Source organism: Atractosteus spatula, chromosome 8, assembly GCF_055471065.1.
Source record: "Atractosteus spatula isolate fAtrSpa1 chromosome 8, fAtrSpa1.hap1, whole genome shotgun sequence".
Classification (NCBI taxonomy): Eukaryota; Metazoa; Chordata; class Actinopteri; order Semionotiformes; family Lepisosteidae; genus Atractosteus; species Atractosteus spatula.
In genome coordinates this window covers 17,453,940-17,479,796 of record NC_142713.1, presented here as the reverse complement: position 1 = coordinate 17,479,796, position 25,857 = coordinate 17,453,940, and the positions used below count along the sequence as shown (strand labels likewise).

General features: G+C 37.6%; 1 protein-coding gene across 1 annotated transcript in view; it reads right to left on the bottom strand.

Moving 5' to 3' along the window:
- Positions 1-25,857, bottom strand: part of tspan11 (tetraspanin 11) — a 134,441-nt gene that overhangs the window by 12,617 nt on the left and 95,967 nt on the right. Inside the window, exon 7 of the mRNA XM_088924200.1 lies at positions 19,494-19,580. Coding sequence (XP_088780326.1) covers positions 19,494-19,580 — 87 coding nt within the window. The remainder of the gene's footprint in view (positions 1-19,493; positions 19,581-25,857) is intronic.

Sequence of the window (25,857 nt, the reverse complement as noted above, 5' to 3'; positions counted from 1 at the left end):
CTACAACCCTCTTGCTTTCCACATGTGAGATTAAGGGAATATACATGTGTTCTCTGAAACCTGTCAGCCCTTCTACTTCCTCCTCATGTGAGCCCCCCACTACACCAACTACACAGCTAGGAGAGCTGAAGTAAATCTTAAACACTGACATATTGTATACTAATGTATTTTTGCACCATCTACTGAAAAGCTGCAACAGTGTAATATACCTGAAGCAATTCATCCACAAGTAGTGGTCAATTTGTGGTCTTATTTTGGACTCAAGGTTGGTGAAAGAATTCTTTGGGCAATTCCACTGATGAATTTGGTCAATTGGAATCAGTTAAATCGAGATTCTACAATCCTATCTTATAGTACATGTATTACTTCCAATATTGAATCAACTGGTAGTTCTGTGTGGGGCGTGCCAATAAAAGGGGCAGAATTTTTAATGAACCTCATACAAAATAAACTGCTTGAACCAGGAAACCTGAAATACAGCAAATACAACTACCACAATGGCTCACAAGTAAAAATGAGAGACAAGCATACAGTACAAGAACATGGCACAACCAAAAAGCAAGCCCTGATCTCAAGTTAAAAGCAGGGCAATTGTGAGATGGGAAATAAAAGTTCTGTGAACAATGACTCTTCATTGTGTAAAATGTACATTTAAACAAATTTAGTAAGTTGTCATGATCATAAACCCCTCCTCTTAAGAATGCTCCAGCCCTACCTTGTTTATACTCATCTCCCGCACCTGCCTCCAGTTCCAGCACCCCGTGTTATATAAACCAGACGTTCCCGCCTATTGGGGCTCAGATTTGGAATATGGACGCCTGGAAGCCTGCCTACCCATGAGTCCAGGAGCGACTCGACAGCATAGGCTTCACAACGGCGTCCTGACCATCTGGGTCTGGGATCCGGGAGCGTCTGGTCCCGTTACCCCCTTTTTATTCCCCTGACCCTTCGCCGGATCCCGCTCCTGTTTTTAACTCTGTATGTCTGTCAGGATGGATTACCCGGCTTTGGACTTTTGCTTCATTCATGGATTTGCCTCGGACTCCCTTGGACTGTTTGCCTCGGCCACACCTCCCCCGGACACCAGCGCACCATGGACACGCCCCCTGTTTTCCTTCCAGCCCCTAGCATGCCTCTTTCCCCGTGTTTTCTTCACTTCCCCCCCGGATAGTGTTGTCTGCATAGGGCCCTGAAGAAATGCTTCGTGACAAAGTGTTAACTATATATTGAAATATAATGCTAATAAGAATTTCACAAATACAGGAAATGGTCACAGAGATGTGATCCTTTGAAAAGTATTCTGAGAAGGAATCAAAAGGACTATGATTGTGACATTGTTTTAAAACCACTTGAAGTAACCTTGATGGTAAGTATACTCCTTAAATGAATAGTTGGCTATTGAGCGCAGTTAGATTGTATTTATTTGACCTTTTCTTTAGAAAACTCTTTGGTAATGATTACTAATCCCAGCAAGCCCGTGCAATGCCCTGTAGTAGTCAAGATCAATTACATAATAAAGAAACTAATTTTGATATCTATATTATATTCCCACAAGAGCTTAAGTTCTGAACCTAATTTAAAATACTTAGTAAATAGTTTCACAGTGAAAAAACTGCTAGGTGAACCGTCCTTGTGTAGCGTCCAGAGACTCACTCAAAACATACTGATTGTGGTTTCAATTCAAAGACCACATTGTTTTTTTCTACAGTACAAAGCCTCAACACACCTCATTGAGCCAACATCTAGAAACACTGGGGTTTAGTAAATCAGTTATTGAATCTGCTCATAGTCACTGCCATATATCTTGTTGTCTCTTTCTAATATACAGTATGTTTAGGACAAACACTGGACTCTCTTACCAATCTCTCAGATGATTACTATATTCATTTTAAAGTACTACCGATGATGTTTTCTGTTACCATGGAGTATCATGTTAAATCCTAAACACTACAGTACACAAACATTTCAGGAACCTGGTTTTCATTAATTCTTTGCACAGCCAGGACCTTACTGATCATTATAATGCTACTCAAATTTCTGAATGCTGCAACACCATCTATAAATAGCAGTTTAAGAGATTATCTCTATGGTTCAATGCACAGCTTGTGTCTGCTCTACTTTTAATTTGTTTAATGAAAGTTAAAACACTCATGGAAAATTATCAAATTGCACTTCAGACTTAACGTCTTGTTTCTGTATTTTCACTCTAATCAAATATTATACAGTAGGTACTGTATATATTTATTCATATTTATATTAAAATCCATATTTTAGCAGAAAACTAATTTTCAATTTCAACATTGTCCTGTTATCTACGTTATTATTATTTTTCTATTTTGTTACGTGGTTTGAGGCACTTTATAAAGTGATTTGTCATGAGTGAGGTTTACAGTCAGTTTTTGAATTACAAGAGTCTAGGGGAAGTTTTAACCTGAATGGTTTTTTAAAACTTTTTTCCTGTTTTTGACAGGTTTAAAGGCAATGAGTATCAGTTAAAACTGAAAAAAAAACAGTTCAAAGTATTACAAAACCTTTTAATTGATTTAACCTTTTCCAGATTATGTCAAAGATCATGGGAAAGCATCTGCTAACAACCTAAAATTGGAAAATTGCACAATTAATTAAGGCTAATTTATTTAGTTTATTTACAATTCGATTCAATACTATTGACTGAGATGAAGATCGAGCCGTTTGCCTTTTAATTTATATTTGTTTTCTAACAAATGAAGTGCCCATTTTTGAAAGCACAGTTTTTTTGCAGGGTGATTCAGGTGCCTCTGTCCTATGGCTTGAAACAGTTAAAAGATTAAAATCTAAAAAGACAAGAAATAAAGAAAAAGGTATTACGGTACAAGTGTGTTTTTTTATTTTATAGTGTTGATTTAAAATATTAATAAATTAATAAATTTGGTTAAATATACAGAGTTCAGATACAGCTCTTATTGGTACTACAGTCTGTATGTATAATAATTCTGCAAATGTAATCCTTCATGGTTGTACTCTGACTCTTGGGTAGAACTCAGCTGTCACAGAGAAACGCACCATGCTGAATCTTTTGGATCACAAACATTTTAGCACTACTTTTCAAATAGTTTTCAAAATTCTATGTTAAAGAAATGTGAAATGTAATGTTTTTACTGAGTCTACATAGCTTAAGTTCTGAAAGTACACTGAACACAGTTACAGCACCAAGCAAGCACTGCAAGAAATGTCGTGCAAGTAAAAACTCACAAGGTATGTTTAAGCAAGGTCTCTTTACTTTTAGTGACAAGGATTAAGAATGTCTGCATTAATAAAATAAAGTGTTATTTCTCCTAGATTTTAATTTCTCAAAAAGGAAAACCACTCAGAAGAACACCTTTTTGTTAATTTAACCAGTTAACTTTCCAAATAAAAAGATATAACAGAATCAGAGAGAATCAAAAACGTAGATCAAACAGAGGATCACAGAGGTCTGGATCTGTGAATCCAACAGTATTGCACAGCATGAAACTGAAATGTAATACAAAATACATCAGTAACAACTATTTAAAATGGGACTTTTTTTCTGTAACTAAGTATGCAGAGTCATAAGCTGAATGTTGTTGAAACTTAATCATACATTCAAAATAAAACATATTTATGGCTTTATATTTACATTTAATTTTTGCTTTTTATTAAATGTAATAATAAAACTATTAAATGTCTATATTTATTAAAGCTGCTATTGAGTACCCAAATAAAATGCCAGCATTTCTATAATCCTGTCTGAAATGACCAAATAAAAGATAGGATCAATACTCTTATTACAAAGACATTATTTTTAACAAGTAATCATCAAGACAGACTATTGTGGATGGAAATGTGATTAAAAGAAAACTGACAATTTTAACTGAATACTGAGGATCTGAAAACTCGTCCAAGATATGCTGGTCTACAGAACTTTAGTACAATAGCTTTATCAATACACAAAACTACTGGTTTCCTTTTCACTGCTAGAAAGAGGGGCTAAAAAGACAAAGGACTTTAAGAGACAGATTTTGCTTCAATTGACTGCAAAGATCTAAGGAACAAAATGACTTTCTTTAGAAAATGTGCAATAAGATGAAGGCACAGCTTTTCAGAAAAGCTCTCTGTGTGACCAAAATTAACAACAGTAGTTTTCTATGGAAATTATGGACTAGTGCACTGAAAGATTAATTCCATTTCTCCTCTGAGTAAGGCTGCAAATGAGAAAAGGCTTTTCATCTCATCTTGTTCACTGCGTAGCTAGTCGCAATACTGATCCACAACGCAATCAAGGTACTGTATTTCTTAAAGGACACAATACAGTCAGGTCAAAAATGTAGCTTAGACATGTTCTAGTCCCACATGATAATCTTGTGAAGTGCTATCCCTTGCGATCTGTCCAGAATGCCTGCACACCTGATTTCCATTTGTGTTACTAAGGTCCTTGTGCCACTGTTGATTTAAAAGATGCACCTGGGACTGCCTTTGCTGATAAAGTTAAGGATTTTGAGTATCTTGCTACACCTCATCTCTAGATATTATATTATATAAGAGGCAAATAAATATAAAAAAATAAAAGGAACACATTATGATATATAGATATTAAAATAAACAGTTTTGCTTCAGAATTAAAATATGTAATATTGTTTTATATTATGTATTTCTCATATTTAATAAAACAATGGTGGAGACTCAATTTAGCAGACTATGACCCTGAACACACCAGACCAACCCACCTAAATTGAAGCAAAGGGAATTAAGATAGAAACATGGGTAGCAAGAAACATCCAACAGTGAGCACAGGCTCTGTTTTAGTCAATATATGAACATGGTTTTGCTGGTCTCCTATACTTTTCAGTTACTGATGTGACATTTTGTTTAATTATATTCAGCTGTAGCCACGAACAAAATTAAATTATTCATGCCTCCTTACTTTAGAACAGAAAATATACATTGGTAAAACCTGTCTATTCTTGCATGTCTTTTTTGAGAAATATTAAGTATACTGATTTTGGATATATATAATAAATATATCTGCTGTAATTATATAACATTTTTTATTTAAAGTTTGTTATTTAAATATAAACTCTGCTAACCACCAAGATCCAGGAGTAGTCCAGATTACAACTGCATGAGGCTTCTCTTGTCTTCCTTATACATTTTAATACACACTACTCCCGTCTCTGAGACTGGAAAGCTTGTAATTCATTTTGACTTTCACATTTATTCCCATTTCCTTTTTTTTTATCAAGCAACAACTATTCTCTCAAACCAACAAAAATAATTTTAAGTGATTTGAGGTGAAAATGTCCTAAACATTAGCATTAATACCCCTAATAATTACCACAGTTATCAGTCAGCCTTCTATCAATTAATATAGCTTAGTGCTGACTACAGTTAAGCATTTAGAAGGCAGATATTGTTTTCCAATGGACAATTTCCTTAAGGTATGACTAAGAATAGTCAGAAATACAGTTATAAGAGAATTATCACCATAAGCCTGACCCCTATAACTGACAATAAATGCAAAATGAATTATCAAGGCCAAATAAGTTACCACCTGTTTGTTACCTGTTGTTATTCGCTGTCAGGTTTTCATTAGTCTTTATAAAAGGCCTTAGTGCACAATATTTGCCTTTCATAGTAGTACTGCTGCTGTTGTATGGATGACGCCAATAAAAAGACTGAGGTGGCACTGCCATCTAGTGATGGGAAAAACGCTAGGTATAAACAGATGTAGTTTTTGAACAGTGTGTGCCATGCAAGTATAGCGTTATAGCCTCGCAAGCCTCCTTTCTCATGGGCAGCATCAAACCTCTCAGTGGGAGTTACACAAACAAGTCGGTGAGAGACAACCCAGAACTGAATTAATTTACAGTAAGTAATAGTAATAGCAAAAAATAATCCTTGCAGCAGACTCCGGCAATAATCTCCTGTAAAATGGTCCACCTCTTCTTCTTTGCCTTGATGACATCTTTGCCTTACTCTTGAGCACATACCATGAGTACATGCTGGGAGTAAAAAGGTGCTTTGGGAGTGCAAACCAAAAAAAATTATGCTGATTTATTGTTGCCCCAATGTTGTTTGTTTTTGCTTGCCAGAGGCTCTATACATCCTGACTGTATTGGAAAAATCTTTTGCAGGCAGCGTAGACTATACTAATTTGAACTGCCAGAGCTACGGACTGCCCATTCAGAGATTCCTCAGAGATTGCTGAGGGAGGAGTTTACTCTTCTCAGGATTAAATGACAATTTTCATGTATGCCTCATTAAAGCTGTTGATGATTGTCTGAATAGCCACACTACAGCACAATCATCATACTGGAGTTCAGTGACTGAAGCTTAAATGGTCTTTGTTCTGTAAAAGACTTGCCTTGTCATTTTTTCCTTGTCTGCTCTGTAACATATGAGTAATGATTCTCAGTAAAGGATCAACTGCATGCTCCTTTGAGGTCTGCATCACTGATCCAACATTCTTTTTAACACTGCCTACCATTGATACTTAAGCCGACCACCCCCAAGCTTCTAGCTGAAGTGAAACTAATTTTCTGAAAAGAAGGTTAAATATTAGTAACTAGCACATTCTGGTGCATGATCAGCATTTCAAATGATACATTTCCTACCATGATGACTCATGAAGATACTGAAATCATATTGATCGTCTTTTAAAAGATGCTTAATTGGATCGTACAAAGGGAAAAATAATTTTAGCATCTGATTATGAGTCAATATAGACTTCAAAGAAATTGGTAATGCAAACCATTGTATTTTGACTACAGCAATACCTCTCTTGGTGCTGTTTGTATTAGTACTGATTAGCTGTAGGTCTCTTTCTCCTGGCACTTATTTTACTGCAAATACGCCTGCATAAATAAATTTATGTCTGAGACAAAAACAACTGAAGCAAACTAAGTGCAGACTGCTACTATTTTCTGAAGGCAAGAAACAATAAAAATTGTTTCGTTTTTTCAACTGTTTCAATCTTGATCCCCAGGTCCATAGCTGATACCATCTCTCTTGTACTACATACTGCTTAGGCTCATCTAGAAAACATAAACACCTATGCCAGATTACTGTTAATTGATTTTATTTCAGTTTTTAACACCATAATCCCATCCAAGTTAGTCAAGCTCTCAGACGTGAGCCTTAGTACTTCTCTCTGTAAGTGAATCTGGGACCTCCTGATGGGCAGACCTCAATCTATGAGAATATATAACATCTCCTCCACTCTGATCCTCAGTCCCCAGATTTACTCCCTGTTCACCCATGATTATGTGGCTAGACACACCTCCAATTCCATCTTTAAATTTGTGATGATGACACCACCATTGTAGATTTGATCATAAATAATGATGAAACAAAATACAGAAAAGAGGTTGAGGACATGGTGGTATAGTGCCAGGACAACCACCTCTCCCTCAACATCCCCAAAACTAAGGAGCTTGGTGTTGACTTCAGGAGTCAACTCCTGACATTGATGTAGGGAGGAGGTCATGCCTCTGTCTACATCAATGGGGCTGCTTTGGAGATAGTCAGCAGTTTCAAGTTCCTGGGTATTCACATCACCAACAACCTGACTTGGTCCCATCACATAGACAAAGTAATCACCAGGGAACACTAGAGCCTCTACTTCCTCAGGAGACTCGTGAGATTTGGTATGTCTTCACACTCACAAATTTCTACAGATGCACTATAGAAAGCATTCTTAGTGGATGCGTTACAGTTTGGTATGACAAACTGTTCAGCTCGTGAAGGTAAAAAAAAGGTGGTGGACACAGCAGAGGCCATCTGGTACAGAACACTCTTCCATCCAGATCATCTTCACCACACGCTGCCTCAGAATGGCAAATAATGTAATCACAGACCAAAACCACCATGGGAATGCATTTTTCTCTCTTCTCTCTTCTGGTAGAAGATAAAGGAGTATAAAAGCCCTGATTTTTAGGTTCAAAGAAAGCTTCTACCCCACAGCCATAAGACTCCTAAGGCCCCCCCCTTAATTCCTCCCCCACTCACAACCCTCTTTCAATGTTTTTTTTAACAAGGCTGTCAAAGGCTTTCTGGAAATACACCAATGCAAGATGTAAGGATGTACTCCACTCTATGGTCTGTTAGACAATGATATGGAGCGTAGCAATATGATCGATATATGAACTGGCCTTTCTGAATCTGTTAGTCTTTATCCAGAGTTTTTGACAGCCCTTCTAGGATGATCCTGGTCAACACTTTCCCTAGCACCCTGCATGATAGCCCTGTAGTTGTAGCACTCTCGGAGGATGCCTTACTAAATAAACTTTTGCCCTCTTCCTCCTCCAGTATCTGTGCAAAGAGCTGGTATAGCAGATGTTTTGCTTTGGCTGGGCCTGCTATGATGGCCAATGAGAGTATTAAATCAGATTTCAATTTTTGTATGGCCTTATTTCTTTCCTGTTTGGTGGGTTTGTAGTTGTTAACCTGCAGGGGGTGTTGCGATAGGGAGATGTCAGCTGGCACTGGTGGAGCTGACCTGTTTAGGAGCTCCTTAAAATGTCCTCTTGTTTTGTGAGTGTTTTTCCGCTTTTATTGGTGACTGGTCTGTGAGGGGCAGTATGTCTACCTGCCAGCTTTCGAGTGGTGTTGTAGAGCTCCTTCATGTTATGTTGAGTAGCTGTATTTTCTGCTTGGTTCACCAGATAGATGATGATTTGTGTTGCATCTTTTTGTATATTATTGTCTCTCCACTTCACAGATGCGTTTTCCCCGCTTCAGCCTACTGTATCTTGTTTCACGGAGCTCTTTCAGTGTAACGTGGTATCTCTTCACCTCTGCAGCTATTTGTGAAGGTTTACCTGCTTTATAAATAGCGTGGATGTTCAAGGCAATGATTTTGTATTGTGCTTACTTGTTAGAAGGGGTGTCAGCTGTGCTTAGTGGGTTTTATTGCACATCGTCATTCTTCTCTCTGGGGAGGATCCTTCTTGATCTAAGTCTATTCGTTTCACTGTGGATGTTTCAGCAAGCCATGATATTCATTGAGCAGAGGATTGGTCCACCAAGCACAACCATAGGCCCATTAGCCAAGAGTGTTTTCAGGTGGCTCCAGACAGGCTTCATGGCAACTGTATTGGTCTATGTGGGACTGTCTGGTAATCCTGTACTTTTGCTGATTTTTGCTTCCAAAGCTAGGACAAAGGCCTGGATTTGAGGATAATTTTAGATCTTTTTCATTTATTCTAATACAAAAATAATTAATTTATTTAACAATAATTATCAGGAAAATAATTACCAGGAAAATGAAGAAAGACATTTACTGACATTTAAGACATTATTGAGACAATATTGGACTTGGGCGAGGGCTTTAAATATGAGCTATAGTATATAGTCTTTTGTCTAAAACTACACCTTGAGAGAACATTTTAAGAATAAAATAAAATATAAATATAAAAGAAATACAAATAACTTTTTGTTCTCATCACATATTGATGTGATGCATCAATCTTTAACTAATGAGTACATAGTGTTGCCTGTATTTCCAAAGCCAACAGCTAATATGTGGTATTTCAAAAGATGTTACATAAAATAACTATATGTCAAAAAGTACATAAATAAAACAAATCTTAATTAAGAAGTATAATGTAACATGCAACATGATTTTTATTTAAGCTGTGTGCCAAGAACTAAAACTCAAGATGTAAAATAAATTGAACAGTAAGGCTAAATTTAAAAAAAGAGCATAGATCTTTTTACTAATTTCAATTACTCCACTAGACAGAAAAAATCATTATATAACATCAGGCAAGAATTCCTAATGATCTTTAGTTTCAACATCAATAAAAAATCATTTTATTCATTAAAAGTCTTTAAACTTCAATTAAATGATTTAACTGTCAAATCTTCGTGGAGCTAAATTAATTAACCCCCCTGACACCATCTGCTTATTACTGGAAGATACATTCCTAGAGCAATACAGTATGAGAACTGATACACTGTGGACCCATGAAATGTGTGGTCCTGTGTACTGAAATTTAGAATAATACAATGAATATGAATTACACTGCTACTTGTTTCTGACTTCTTTTACAAATTAGGCTGATCCCTAAAATATCTATTGCAATCTAATATAATGTATACGTACTTGTGTGTTGTATATGAGAGGGTGTCCTATAAATATGAAAGCAGAAAAAAAGGTAGAAATCCTGTCAATAAATAATGGACCAAACAAGTGTGATGTTGGTATAACAAGGAGATGCAAACATACAGTATACTGCTCTTCCAGTTCAGGAGCAACCTCAGTGACTGAGCCACCATTGGTCTCACTGAAATCACATGTAGTATGTTTTTCTATGACACAAAGGATATTCATGATCAATAAAAGCTTTGTAATTATATTATCAAAAAAGAGGAGAAGATAGAAGAAGAACAGAAAAGGCTACTTTTCATTTAGTAACACAGGCACGGAATGTCTTATCAGTCCCTTAAGCAGAATTTACAGGACATTCTGATAATTCCTAATCAAATCAAAGTTAAAACAAAGGGAAGTTCTTTCGTTGTAGAGTAAATGGGATTTTGGAGCTCTGTGAAGCTGCCTCTCTACAAACAGCACAAACACACCACATTTGTTTTGTTTCATGTTTCATTTTTTAATTACATACAGTATACCAAATTATAAGCAATTGTGCATAAATAGTTACTAGAAAATAAATAATTTTAATATAGGATTTGAATGTTAAAATATATTTTACATAATGTCTTTAACACATATTGTATTTAAAAGCAAATAAACACATAAAAAAGAGGCCAGTAGAGGTCTAAATGAATTTCAGAGAATGACACATATAATAAGCTGCACTGGAGTTAATACAAGTCTGCACCATATAAAGTTTTTTTAAGGAAACCACATATTCACTACAACAACTCCACAATAATTGTGACAAAATGTTTTGGATTTATAAATGCTGTTTTTAGTGTGTTTCTCCGTAATTTCAATTGTCAAGTTTTCATTCAGTGTTTTCTATTCATATAATTTAATTTCAAAATGTCCATTTCATGTTACTTGAAAGCAATGATAACATCAGTAATTTTCTCGTATTTGTTGTTTATCATATACTGTATAATGTTTCTTTTCAGTATAATGGGAAATGAAACACCGGTAGGTTATATAAAAAATAAATATGTATACTAATATGACATTTTTATTAATTTTAATATTAAATATTAAATTAATATAGTAATTAAGTTAGCAATAACATGGATTAACCTTCATAGTGTAGACCTACTGTAGCAAACATGATACCATAGGGCTGTTTCACAAAGCAGGAATTCTCAGTTGGATATAAAAATAGTTTATTGTGAAAATAATCTCTTGCCACAACATCAAAAGTTTATGCTACACAGCAGCTTCCTGGTGTGGTGAAAGGCTATTTTTCAGAATACTTTTTAAAATGTTTTTTGAAAAAACATTTTGGTTTTGGAAGCAACACCATGCTGCCCAACTCTTTATTTATTTTTTATTTTGGTTCAAATTTTGTGTAAATGATTAACATTGCGTATTCATCATTTCTTAACATTTAATTTAATATGCAACATTTTTAGAAGTACATTAAAATATACCAGCCAATACATTGGCATTAGAAAATACCGTACAGGGAAAAGAGGGAATGTCATCTCAAGGTTATAAAAACACCTCAGTGTGTTTCGACTAAGAATCAAAACAGTGTAAAGCAGAGCAAATCAGCACCTTTAAAATTTTAAAATATTTCTGAACATAAGTACTGACATATACAGGTACTGACATTTACAAAATGTGTCTGTACAATTCTACACAGTTGCTATATGCGCCTATCACTTTTAAGAAAAATAATGCAAGATCTAAAAAAAAAACAATTGTGTTGGCCTGTGTCCAATTTGTTATATAACTTTTCAATATAATGTACATTAAGAAGCTGATATTTTAAACATGGTATTTTTTCTGTAAACGGGTTAATTTAATGACAAATGCCTGCGTCACCCTCGGAATGTGAACTGTACCATTCAATAATATATTAATAATTATTAATGTATTATTATATTAATAATATAAGATTAATGGAGTTCCTGTTCTAGTGTGTTAGCTGGTGGTCTTATGTTTGTATGTTCCAAAATGTACCTAAAGTAACAGTATTCTGTTTAAAAATAATTGGATTAATCAACTGATATTTCCCCTATACTATTTAATATATTCTAATCTAAATCACAATGTTAAGTAGCATTTTTTAAAAAATATTTTACCACATTAGCTCTGAATTTTCCCTGATTACTAGAGTAGGTCTATGAAGAATTGTACTTCAGCCTGTATGGCTGCTCCCACATTACCTAACAAAATAATCCATTCTGTAACAGGTACAGTAACCAAGGAACCAAATTACAGTATGTCTGGCACTGATTTTGCTAAAGCTATGCTTTTCATGTCGTTTAAAATGTTCTGCATGTCTAGCGCTGCTAACATAAAAAATTCATTTTACTTACGGCAAGTGTTTAGTTAACATGGAGCTGGAGGATAAAGTATGTGAATTGGAGGAACGTGTATGGCTTCTCGGGTAAATAAAAAAAAACAAAATTGGCTTGATTCAGTCTATCTAAGTCCCAGTTCTCCTCCTTGCCCTCCTGCAGTCAGAAAATGGAGAACTTGGCAGCCTCCACATCCAAGCTGGATGATCACTGGGTCTCAGTTAAAAGGGGCTCTAGAAGATCAAATACTAGAGCTTCCACCCACCAATTCTCCATTCAGACTTCAAACAGGCTCGAACTTCTTAGTTCTCCTGTCAGTACAGTATATGATTCCATAGCTGGACATGAAGATTGGTAAGATCCTGGTGGCCAGAGTTTTTGACATAGGGGCTAAGCTAGATGAATAGCCACATAACAAAATTCCAGCACTGACTGTCCATTCTGGCACTAGTAATATATAATATACACAATCAGAGATGTTAAGGAGCAATTTTATCTCACTGTGCACAAAAGCACAAAAACTATGTCAGTAATTATCTCTGGCCCTCTGTCTCAATTGCAGAGAGCAATCCTTTAGAAAGCTGTTCTCTCTGAACAGTTCACTGACAACCTGGTGTGCATGAGTTTTTAAAATTGGCTTCATTAACTACTGGGGCTGTTTCTGAGAAAAGGCCTGCTTTTTATAGGAGACAGGTTGCACTTTAACTGGCGGAATGCTTTTATGCTTTCAGAGAATGCTGCTAGATGTCTGAATACTTGACTAAAAAGAGCACTGCAGATTCAGTTCTACAATGGAGTCTCTGTATCTCCCAGATTATTGATCCATGGCTTTAAAGCACTCTTTTGGGGCATGTGACAAAAACAGAGAAATCTTTTCAAATTTTAGCTCAGAAATTCTAGTTATCCCATTAAAACATCTCCTGGCAATTTAAAATAAAGATATATTTAATGGAACACAGACATCTCGAACTGCAGCTTTGCCATCTGCCACTAGGTGTGCCTTACTTAATATTAGCTCCCTGACCAGTAAAGCAGTTTTAAAAAATGATAATTGGTACCAATATAGAAATTCTTGTACTCACTGAAACATGGATAAGACCACGGTTATTATACCAGTAGGAGGCCTCCACAAATGGATTTTTCTGTCTTCCTAAGAACTGAATATTGGGTTGGGGGGGAAGGTCTTATTCATAGATTTTTCTCTGGCTATGTCAAGATGGATCCCCATCCTTTGACTCACATTCTTTTTAGCTAAATGCTAACATTCACTTCAACTCATAGCTGTTTTTAGACCCCTATTTAAACTTTACGGCAGAATTTAATGAATTTCTAAGTTAGCTCTTAATTATGATTAAATTCCTAATGCTTATGATTTTAAACATACCATAAATATTTCTACAACATCCGGATTGATATAGAAAGCCACCCCTTTGACAAGAATGTCTTTTCTGCCCTGGAGACTATAGGTTTTCTAATGATCTACACTCTCGTACACTCAATCTCTTTTTAAACACACTTGTAACTGCTGAATTTACTCACTCAAACTTGCTAGATTTGCAAAAAAATAGTCCTCACTTTCTATTCAACACCATAGCTAATCTTACTGATAAAAGATTAGATGCACTAATAAATATGCCTTCATATATTAGTTACTGTATAATGACTTTATGGACTTCAATTTTTAATTGAAAAATTACAAGAACATACAGTAATAAGTACTACACCCAGAACGAGAAATGCTATCTTGTCCACAATGCATGCTAGTAAGAATTAATTGGATTAACTGACAAAACCAAAGTGACAATATGTATCTTATTACATACTGCATATAATACATACAGTGAAGTCCATAAGTATTTGGACAGTGACACGATTTTTGCTGTTTTGGCTCTGTAGTCTAGCACATTGGATTTGAAATAATAATAATAAAACAATGACTATGATGTTCAAGTGCAGAATGTCAGCTTTAATTCCAGGGTATTTACGTGTATATTGGGTGAACCATATAAGAATCACTGCCCTTTTTATACATAGTCCTCCCAGTTTAGGGGACCAAAAGTAATAACTGTGTTGTTCCAGGGGTATGAACACCACTTTTGGGTACAGAGCAGATGTTTCTACAGTGGCTGATGCACCATGACAGTCTGTTTGAGAAACCTTTTGCTATATTTCTAACTAGTTCCCACTCTCACACAAACTCTCTTCCATAAGTGGTACTATTACTTGCCCCCCCTCATCAAGGCAACTAGGACACAAGGCATAAACTCATGGGTTTCTCAGCTCACTCCATTTGAGTTTGTCTACTCTCAATACTCTCCACTTCTACTTGTGCTTGGTTTCACAAAGTAAGGAATTTCATAGAGCGACTATAAACTAATCAAAAACACTTTAGGTGTTTATATTGACATTTGCCATTATATTGTTGATGTATGCACTGTTCAAACCATTTTCCTATTTTAAAGATCATTTGTAAAACAGTGGTGTGAATAATTGCATTCAGAAGGCAGTCTACAAGAGTGGCAGTTATTTGTCAGTTGATGTACAGTGTGGATATCTGGGAATATAACTTCACAAAATTCTTTAACATGTGTAGCTGTCTGGAAATGTTATTTTTTGTCCATTTATGCAGCTCAGGTGCCAAATTAAAAACTATTGTATGTGCTCTGCTTGTTGAGGGATAAACGTCCTGCTATGTTTAAATACACAAAATATTAAAATATTTTGTTTTGAACAATGCATACCTCAACAGTAACAACAAATTTACAATATTAACAATTTATATATATTGATCTAAATATAGTGCCGACTCCACCAAAGTGAGCATTTGTATCAACTACAATGAAACTTACAGTAGGCAACTATAATGTCATTCAAAACTGCTGAAAACATATTTAATTGGGCCTGTTTTTAATGTTTATTTACTTTTATATACAATGCTTTTAAATCTACTATGTATAATATATTTTTATAATTAAAATCTAAAATAAAATTATGTTTTCTAATTAGTCTTTTTTACTAATAATTCTACGTACTGTATGTAATTAAAAAAGATCATTCTGTTAGTGTCATACAATATTGTGACATACTATATTTCATTTTGAGTGGTAGCATTGTGGTCACAACATCCTATCTCAACAATATAATAATTAGATTATATAGAAATTGTTTGTTGCTATTATGCATACAGTATGCTTAGCACAGGAAAGCATTAAAATACAGTATAAATAGTACAGAAAAGCACTACTGGGTTAATAAACATTTAGTTTTATTATCAAAATAAGATTTGGCTGACAACAACTCGCAGCTGCAGTACTTTATGGATTCACTGCACCACCTGGCAGTTTTAGAGAGTAGTGTTGTCCTGTATGATTTTATTATTTAAAAAAATTAAAAAGCGATGACACCCAGGCATACATGATACCTCGCACATTGTCTATGACTGCATTTATACCACAAACGCGAGAGAGTTGTTATTATATTGTTAACTGATTAGTCAATCTTTAATTCACATTTATGAATTCAACTCACATGTTCAAAATCTTGATTATAACTCAAGATAAACTAACTGAAGTAAACATGAGAAGTCACTATGAAGTGCTGTAATAGACAATCTATCAAATTAACCACAATCAATTCTTCAAGAAGTGTTACTCATCATTAACATTATTTGCATCTTTCTCCTCTGGTCCCTACACCAGTAAAACACATGTTTTAAGCACCTATCCTCTATTGGACATAAACAAAGAACCTCACCATCTTGATTAAGGCACATAAGGTGCAGGGACCACAAAGGGGCCTGTTCTCCAATGCCGGTGTTACCTCATGTATTACACAAATAGTCACTCTACTGTAGGTTTCTGTTGTTCTCCCAGCTGTTCTGTCTTCTTTCTTCTCTACTTTTAAACTTCATTACTTCCAGCCACAGACATTTCAGCAAATCCCTCCTCTCTTCCTGCTGAACCTCGTCACTGTCTGTGATTCTGGCTTTCCTATCTCTGCTGGCACATATGGCTTCAGCTTTTATCTTTCCGGTCCCTGTTACTTCTGGCACCTGCACCTAGTCCTGAAGAGGACTCAGACTACAGATGTCCGTTCTTCACTCCTGCGGCCCCAGCTGGTGTCCTGCTGGATTTAGTGTAGGTTTCTGATTAATTTTTTAACTTATTCTCATAGTTTTCACTGTTGAAGTTATATGCGCCTATTGGATGTGTTTATGCGATTCCACTTATTCTGCACTGACAAACCTCTTTGATTAATTGTTCTGAGGCGTACAATGACCATGTCCATAGGCCCCGACTCCATTTTCATTTACAATCATAGAGTTAGATTAACCTGCATCTCTTGAATGCTATGCCTTTCCTTTGGACTTATACATAAGGGTAAATGGTAATAATGTAATACTTGATTAGTAAAGTAATCTTGCATTTAGGTTTTGCACTGGCCTGTGTGGGGGTCCGTTTGGTTTGGGGATTTCTGAGTTTTTCTGTCCATATCACCAAACCTTAGATCTCAACCCGAATTGATTAAAGCCAAATACTCTCTATTAAGTGTAGTCAGATCATATTGGGATTTGCCAGTGTTAAATGTGCCAGTCTTGTTAAATATTACTGGCAAACTGACATAGTACTTCAGTGGTGTTCCAACATTTGCATTAAAGAAACATGAAAGAAATAATGATATTTTTTCTAAAAATTATATACAAAAAGCTAAATGCATTTTGTTTTATAATAATAATAAAAATAATTATTATTATAATTGCTTACACTTATATAGCGCTTTTCTGGACACTCCACTCAAAGCGCTTTACAGGTAATGGGGACTCTCCTCCACCACCACCAATGTGCAGCATCCACCTGGCTGATGCGATGGCAGCCATAGTGCGCCAGAACACTCACCACACATCAGCTATCAGTGGGGAGGAGAGCAGAGTAGTGTAGCCAATTCATAGAGGGGGATTATTAGGAGGCCTTACCATGATTGGTAAGGGCCAATGGGAAATTTGGCCAGGACACTGGGGTTACACCCCTACTCTTTTCGAGAAACGCTCTGGGATTTTTAATGACCACAGAGAGTCAGGACCTCGGTATTACGTCTCATCGGAAGGACGACACCTATTTACAGTATAGTGTCCCCGTCACTATACTGGGGCATTAGGACCCACATGGACTGCAGGGTGAGCGCCCCCTGCTGGCCCCACTAACACCTCTTCCAGCAGCAACCTTAGTTTTTCCCAGGAGGTCTCCCATCCAGGTACTGACCAGGCTCACACCTGCTTAGCTTCAGTGGGTTGCCAGTTGTGAGTTGCAGGTGGATATGGCTGCTGGCAAGGACTTGTTTTGAAGGACTGTGTCCTATAACAGGTGAAAAGTCACCCCTTTCATAAATCCGTCACTGGTGTTATATTCTCCACTGATATACAGTAAGTTAAGATCAAAGAGAGTTTTGTGTTCTATTTCTGTTTTCATAATACTAATATCATAAAAATATATTTTGTATGCACATATATTCATTGTATTATATATATATACACATCCAAGTTACTGCAAAGTACATTAATTCCCCAAAACGTTTTTTGTTTTTTTCAAAGATGCGCTCTGCAAAACTTTTTTTTAAGAACTCGGATGCACTGCAGTTTCACTACTATCCAGTTAAACCGTAATGGAATTGAAGACTGAAAGAGAAAAAGGAAAAAATCACACCCATTTTAGCTTTCATGCACCTGTATCTAATGTGTATTTGCTTTCCTTTCTGGCAGAATTTCTAATGACACCGAGCTCCAATATTTAGGCAGACACATTCTATTTCCCGAAGGTCCGCATGAGTAAGCCTGTCATGCATGCCATTTATTTTTAATGTAGCTGTAAGCTTTAAAATTTAAATAGATGTTACGCTGCTATGTTTACAACAGAATACATAGAGCTATGACTGAGCACATTTCAGCACACTGTTCAGCCCAATATACAGAATATACGTAACAATCAATAAAAGTGCTGCAACACGAACATCCAATTACTGGATAGTTTATTTACAGAAAGAAGATCAATGTCTATTTTGACGTGAAGGTCAAACTAGAATTTGCAGAGCCCCTCTGTAGGATATCTATCCTTGAATTTCAATTCAAGGATTTAATTGAATGTCCTTCATTCTATCACAGTGGAATAGATTGGATCTGATTGGAACCATATGGTGAGAAACAAGTTTAAATTGCAAAAACAAACAACCATTTAAGGGTATTCAGTGTAGACTAAAAATGAGTGGCTCTTCAGTTACAATCCAGGAAAGAGAATCCAACTAGATTTGTAGGAAAGATTCACATTTTTGTTTTTCTGTTCTAATGTTTTAATAGATAAGGACTTCCTGCTGCCTGCTTAGATTCTTTAAACATTTTATCCACCTACGTTTCTGCAGTTTTTTCTTTTCCCTTTTCATATATGGAAAGAAAGTCACAAACTGTTATACACATAGAGGTCCCAAAATCTGTATATTCAAGTGCTGATGTTGGGTAATTTTAATTTCCTTTCACTTTTTAATTTCATTTTACTGGCAAACTGACATACTTAGTATCTCAATAGTGTTTCAACATTTACAATAAAGAAACTTGAAGAATGAAAGAAGTAATGAAATATATCTAAAAACGATATACGAAAAGCTTAATGCATTTTGTTTTGAAGGACTGTGGCCTATAACAAGAGAAACATTTTTTCCCCACTTAATTTCATTTTACAATATAACTTTGTAATATATATACACACTATATATATTATATATATATAACAAATGTTGTTGTAATATAATTTAACAAAATTATTATGATATAAACATATATCATCCACCTTAGGTCAGCAGAGGTGAATAAACAGGACATACAGTAAGTGACTCTGAATTACTTCTGATTTATTTGGGCCAGAAACAAAAACAAAAAAAAAATATTCAGGGTTATACATTCAAAATGTAGCTGTAAAGCAGTATGAAATACAAAGGTTGTCTTAAATCAGTTTTAAATATATAATCCTATACATTAACTTAATGAATGACCTTACCTGGAGACAAGCCACTCCAATTCCCACTGCGCCTATAATAAGGAGATGATCTGCAAGAAACTGTTCCAACTTGGTGATACAGCCTCCCTGAAAAAAACACCAAAAACTGTCCTTCTTACTGGGCCAAATGATTACAGATTATCTTAAATCAAAAGTGGCTGAAAATACCAACATACTGTACAGTATGTGTTAATATATTCAGTTTCAAAACATAAGCTACAGCAAAACCTGGCGGCTGCTGTTGATCAATGTAGCCAAACACAACTAATACATTCATAAACAGCAATATCAGCATCACACACAATAGCAAAAACAGGAGACTTACTGATCAGGTGTCTAGAGAGCACAACTGTTAATCTAAACCCAGGTTTGAACAACTTGGCTTGGATAGAGGGTACAAAAACTGTGCAAAATCAATGTCAGATAGGACCATCATACACGATACATCACGCTGCTCCTCAAAGTGTGAGTTGGTGTTAAGGTAACTGGGACTCTCAGCGGTTTAACCACAAATGAAAATGGTTCTTTTACAGTAGCTGAAAGTGAAGTATGAGGGAGATGAAAATATAGAGGGAATCTCAAGAACCGACAGTGCAGCATAAGAAAACAAGGAATAAATTTTATAATAATTTAAAAAAGAATACAGGGCTGTAAATTTTATCAATGACAAAGTGTTTCTTGAATTTTATAAATGCATGTTTATGTGACCTAAGACCAGAGAACACTGTTGTCGACTAAAAAATACACCATAGTTGGTACTGCTTTGTGTCAGCCTTGCTATTGACAATTTTCCCCTGAAGAAATGTTTATGAATAGCAACTACTATCACTACTAAATGCCAATATGAGCATTTTTTCCTCTTTGCTATCTAACACTTGGCAGAATTTGGCACTCAAATCCCACTGTAACTCCGCCATCAGGGTAGTTTCAACTTGGAAACTGTAGCCAAGACAATAGAATTCTTTTGGAGCTTAGCGTCAAAAGAAATATTGCTAAATAACAAACATGTTCTTAATGCATTTATGCATAGAAGTTATAGAGTCAGAGACATGTTTTCTTAAATTACTTTAGATCACTAACCTCTCACTTGTTTAAACTGCTTTTCTGTATACTTGTTCAAACAGGGGTGTGAAGAAGTTCACAGTAAACATGACATTTCTTAAAGCCAAATGCTACCTATGTATAAAAAAAAATTACATTCACATAATACACATATGTAGAAAGCTGCAGCAACCTTAGAATAATTAAAATTTTGAGATTAAGAAACAAAGTTAGCATAAAAGCAGTTCATGGGAATACTTCAAAGAAAACATGCTTTTCCAAAGAGAAGTCATTCAATTAAAATAAATGGCATGAAGCTTGCAAACATAAGACAGGTTGCAAATGAGAAGAGGTCAATCGGGCTATGCATTGTCAGGTAGTTAATTGATTCAGGGATCGCATCTAGGAATTTCTCTAAACAAACCAGGGTTTCAGTTTTATGTAGACTTCTAATGATGAGAAAGCTTACTACAAAATCTGATGGACAAGAATACTGCAGGATGAAGGCATTCAGGATCAATCATTCCACCTCCATTCCAAAAGCACTTCTAATGGAAATTAAGCAACTGTAATTCAGCCACAAAAAGTCAAGTGTCCAATACATCACAGGCAAAGGGATCTGGTCAGGGAATGCTTTAACACAGAAAAATTACGAGGGATAGTTATCTGCTGCAAGAGAGAATGGAGCAGATTTTCCATTAGTTTCTTTAGGAGGCAAACTCAGGAAGAGGCAAATAGAAGCGATCAAGACTTTGTGTGCAGTATGTGGATTGAGTTTGTGGGTTGTTTTATTTTGAGGTTGGTAAGCAGCTTAGCTGCCCCACAGTTAATAATATGGTTCCGAAACAGTTAAGTTACAGCTCAAAATGAGCAGGATTTATTTTTTGTTTTTTCTTTTCAGCTTCTTGGTAAATTAAAATCAGGGTTTTGTACCTTGTTGCGATAGATACTTTATTGATCCCGTTAGGGAAATTGCAGTGCAACAGCAGCTTAACACAGACAACACAGCCACAGTGTAACGAATGATACAATAATAATAATAATACAATACATACAATACAATCAGTACAGTGAGGGGTGCACTAAAAGAGTTACTCACAGTCCAGGACACACAAAGAACAAACTAGAACAGAACAGTACGCAGAAAAATCGTATTGCACATATGAATATAAATATAGATGTAAATATAAATATAAATGTATTGCATGGGTCCCTGGCATATATTGCACAAAAAACGGTTGTAAACGGGAAAAGAAAAAGAACAGATGTAGCAGTTTACTGTTCAGTCCAGAAACAGGTCACTGTCAATGATGCCTCTGCCCAGACACAAGGTGGATGCGTTGTACAGTCTTATGGCAGAAGGCAAGAATGACTTCCTGTAGCACTCCCTGTCGCACCGTGGATGAATCATTCTATTGCTGAACGTGCTCTTTATTTCTACAAGCCTGTCATAGAGGGGATGGGAGACGTTGTCCATGATGGCCTCTAGTTTGGACACCATTTTCCTCTCAGCCACTACCTCCAAGGGGTCCAGGTCAGACCCAATGACAGAGCTTGCTCTCCTGATAAGCTTGTTCAGCCTTTTAGAATCCACTGCTCTAGTCCCAGGGCCCCAGCATACCACTGCGTAGAAAATGGTGCTCGCTACCACAGACTGATAGAACATATGTAGCATCTTACTACATACATTGAAGGACCTGAGCCCCTCAAGAAGTAAAGTCGGCTCTGTCCCTTCTTATAGATGACCTCGATGTTCTTAGACCATTCCAGTCTATCGTAGATGTGCACTCCCAGGTACTTGTACGAATCTACCATCTCCATGCCACTCCCATGGATGTAGACAGGAGTAGGTTTGACCTTTTTCCTCCTGAAATCTACCACCAGTTCCTTTGTCTTTTTTATACATTCAGTTCCAAGTGGTTCTCCCCACACCACTCCACAAAGCTGCCGACCAGTCCTCTGTACTCCTCCTCCTGCCCACCCTTGATACATCCCACAATTGCAGAGTCATCTGAGACCTTCTGCAGGTGGCATGACTTTGAGTTGTACTTAAAGTCCAAAGTATAGAGGGTGAAGAGGAATGGAGAAAGAACCGTCCCCTGAGGAGCCCCTGTGTTACTCACTACCTGTTCAGACACACAGTTCTGAAGTCTCACAGACTGTGGTCTGCCTATCAGGTAGTCAGTGATCCACGAGGTCATGGAGGCATCGACTTGCATCTCCTCCAGCTTCCTCCTTAGAAGTAAGGGCTGGATGGTATTGAAGGCACTGGAGAGGTCGAAAAACATTATCCTTACGGTGTTGCCAGCCCTGTCCAGGTGTAAGTAGGCCCTTTGCAGCATGTAGATGATCGCATCCTCTACACCAACACTGGGCTGGTAGGCGAACTGTAGGGTGTCCAGTGATGAGCTAACCAGTGGTCTCAGGTGGGATAAGACCAGCCTCTCCAGTGTCTTCATGACGTGAGAAGTCAGTGCAACTGGTCTGTAGTCGTTGAGGACAGAGGGGCGCCCTTTCTTTGGTACCGGGACCAGGCATGATGTCTTCCAGAGCACAGGGACTTTCTCCAAGCGCAGGCTCAGGTTGAACAGTTGCTGGAGCACTCCGCTCAGGTGATCAGCACAGGCCCTCAGAACTCTGGGACAGACGTTGTCTGGTCCTGTGGCCTTACCCTGGTGCAGCCTCTTCAGCTCCTTCTTAACCTGGTCAGCCGTGATGGCCAGCCTAGCCTGGGGGATGGTGCTCATAGTGCTGTCAGTGCTGCACGTGTTAATGGTGGAGGTGTTGGAGAATGGCAGCTGTGGGGGATGGGGGGGTGAGTAGCTGTTGGGGGTCGTAGCTGTAGGCGGCCATGATTGTGGGGGGATGGAGGAGGTGTTGGGCAGTCGCAGCTGTGAAGGGTTAGGGAGCGTGTGGCTGTGGGGGTGTTGAGCCACAGAGGGCCCTGAATCAAACCTGTTGAAAAATTGGTTCAACTCGTTGGCCATCTCCAGGTTCCCCTCCATTGCACCCCCAGCCTGTTTGAAGCCAGTGATGTCTCTCATGCTGCTCCATACATCTCTCACCCTATTCCTTTGCAGCTTGTCCTCTACCTTCCTCCGTTAGGCGTCCTTGCTCTCTCTTAACTTTTAAAGCAGAAGTTAAGAGAAGAGCCTTCAGGTCGCTGGTGATCCAGGGTTTGTTATTGGAAAAGCAGTGTACGTCTTTGGTGGGGATGGTGTTGTCTACGCAGAAGTTAATGTAGTCAGTGACACAGTCCACCATGCTGTCTATGTCGTCCCCATGTGGTACGCACAGCACATCCAAGTTGGTAGCCTCCAAAGCACCACGTAGATCCTCCAAAGCCTCCTGAGACCATCTCCTCACAGTGCTCATGGTCGCAGGTTGATGCTGGACAATAGGCGTGTATAGTGGTGTAAGCAAGACAAGGTTGTGATCTGATCTGCCAAGGGGGGGAAGGGCTGTGGAACTATATGCATCCTTAGCATTGGCATATAATAAGTCCAGTGTTTTGTTTTCTCTGGTTGGGCACTTAACAAACTGGTGGAAAGTAGGCAAAGTGGTGGAAACAGAGACGTGGTTAAAGTCCCCCGAAATAGCTATAAAAGCACTAGGGTGCTTTGTTTGTAGCCTGGCTGTGACTGTGTTTATGACGTCACACGCTGCCTCTGTGTTTGCCATAGGTGGAATGTAAACAACAACAAAGATGGCGCATGTAAACTCCCGCGGCAGATAGTATGGACGCAGTCCTATGGCTACCAGTTCGATGTCCGGGTTACAGACGTGCTCCTTAACATGAATATGTCCAGGATTGCACCATCTGTTGTTGACAAGCACCACGAGCCCCCCTCCTTTCCTCTTACCGCTCTCGGTGTTTCTGTCCGCCCGCACCGTCTGAAAGCCGCCGATGGTAACATTCGAGTCCAGAATAAGTTCCTGCAGCCACGTCTCGGTGAAACACATAATACTGCGTTCTCTATACTCCCTCTGGCTCCTCACCCCAGTTCGTCCATCTTGTTCGCTAAGGACCTCACATTTCCCATGATGATCGAAGGAAGGTAGGGTTTAAATCTCCTTCTCTTCGCCTTTCGCGTCGCACCAGCCCTACAGCCTCGGCTTCTCCAGGAACCGATGGCTTCTCTCCAGTGAGTAGAGCTGGACGCGCTAGCACGATCAGCTGGTCCCACGTGTAGACAATGCCTCTGTAGCTATCGGCATTGCAACTCGATAGAAACAGAGGTCCGAGTATCAGAAAAAACAAGACAAAGTATCTCAGCTTCCTAGTATCCATCATGTTGTGATCTCAAATCTAGTTGCTGGCAAGGGTATGAAGAAAAAACATTAACACACTAGCACTAACTAACTGAAAGAAACAAATAGACAACAAAGAGACACAGAGCTGCTGTAGCAGGTTGCCACTAACACGGCGCCATCTTGAATATCTTCATGTGTCTGCTTTCCTGAGGCCTCACTGTCACAATAAGCTGTCACAACTTTTCCTTCCCTTGGCTATATGTCTGTACTTTGTGTTCCTCTGATCCCCAACTATTTTCCATCTTTCCCAAATGTAAATATTACTTCAAAGAGACTATCGTGAGACTACACATGCAGACACTTACTGTACCAATTTCAGCTGGAAAAACACAAGTCATTGACATGGAAAACAATCGAGCGATTTTTCACATTTAGGATCTGAAGAGGTAGACCAAATTTCCACATGTGAGTTGGATCTCCTCTTCGACAGGAGATGCCTGACATGGAGATTGTGGATCTAATTTGACACAGTGTGACAGAAACCAAAGGTACGGCTCTGAAATGCTCCAAAGTCTTTACTTTGATCGTCTCATAGAACAAATAAGTCAGGAACTCCTGCGCCGGGAAGCTCACAAGCTCTGTGGCTTGAAAGGAGTCTTACTGACCTGTATGTTGAGTACAAACCCAGAGCACTGAACAGATTGCTGGGGATCCTTTCCTTGCCCACACATTCCAGATGACCCTTTACTGACGCTGGAACCTGTGGGATCTTGCCAAGAATCCAGGATTTCTTCAAATCCAGATCTCTTTCTGCATTAGCTTAAAACATGTCTAGAGATTCAGCACTGGCTTCACAATGATCAAAACCAAACTACAACTCATCAGAACATGTATTTGGGAGTGTTGAACATTCAAAGGAGGATACTTATTAGTGACTATCAATTGATCAGTTTATAAGGTGCATTAGACTTGGACCCTTCCTTGTGCCTGGGAAAGTATACAAATTTACCTTACCAGATCTGTATACAATGTGTGCTCTGGCATGGATCAGAAGGCAAGAGCAGTGAAA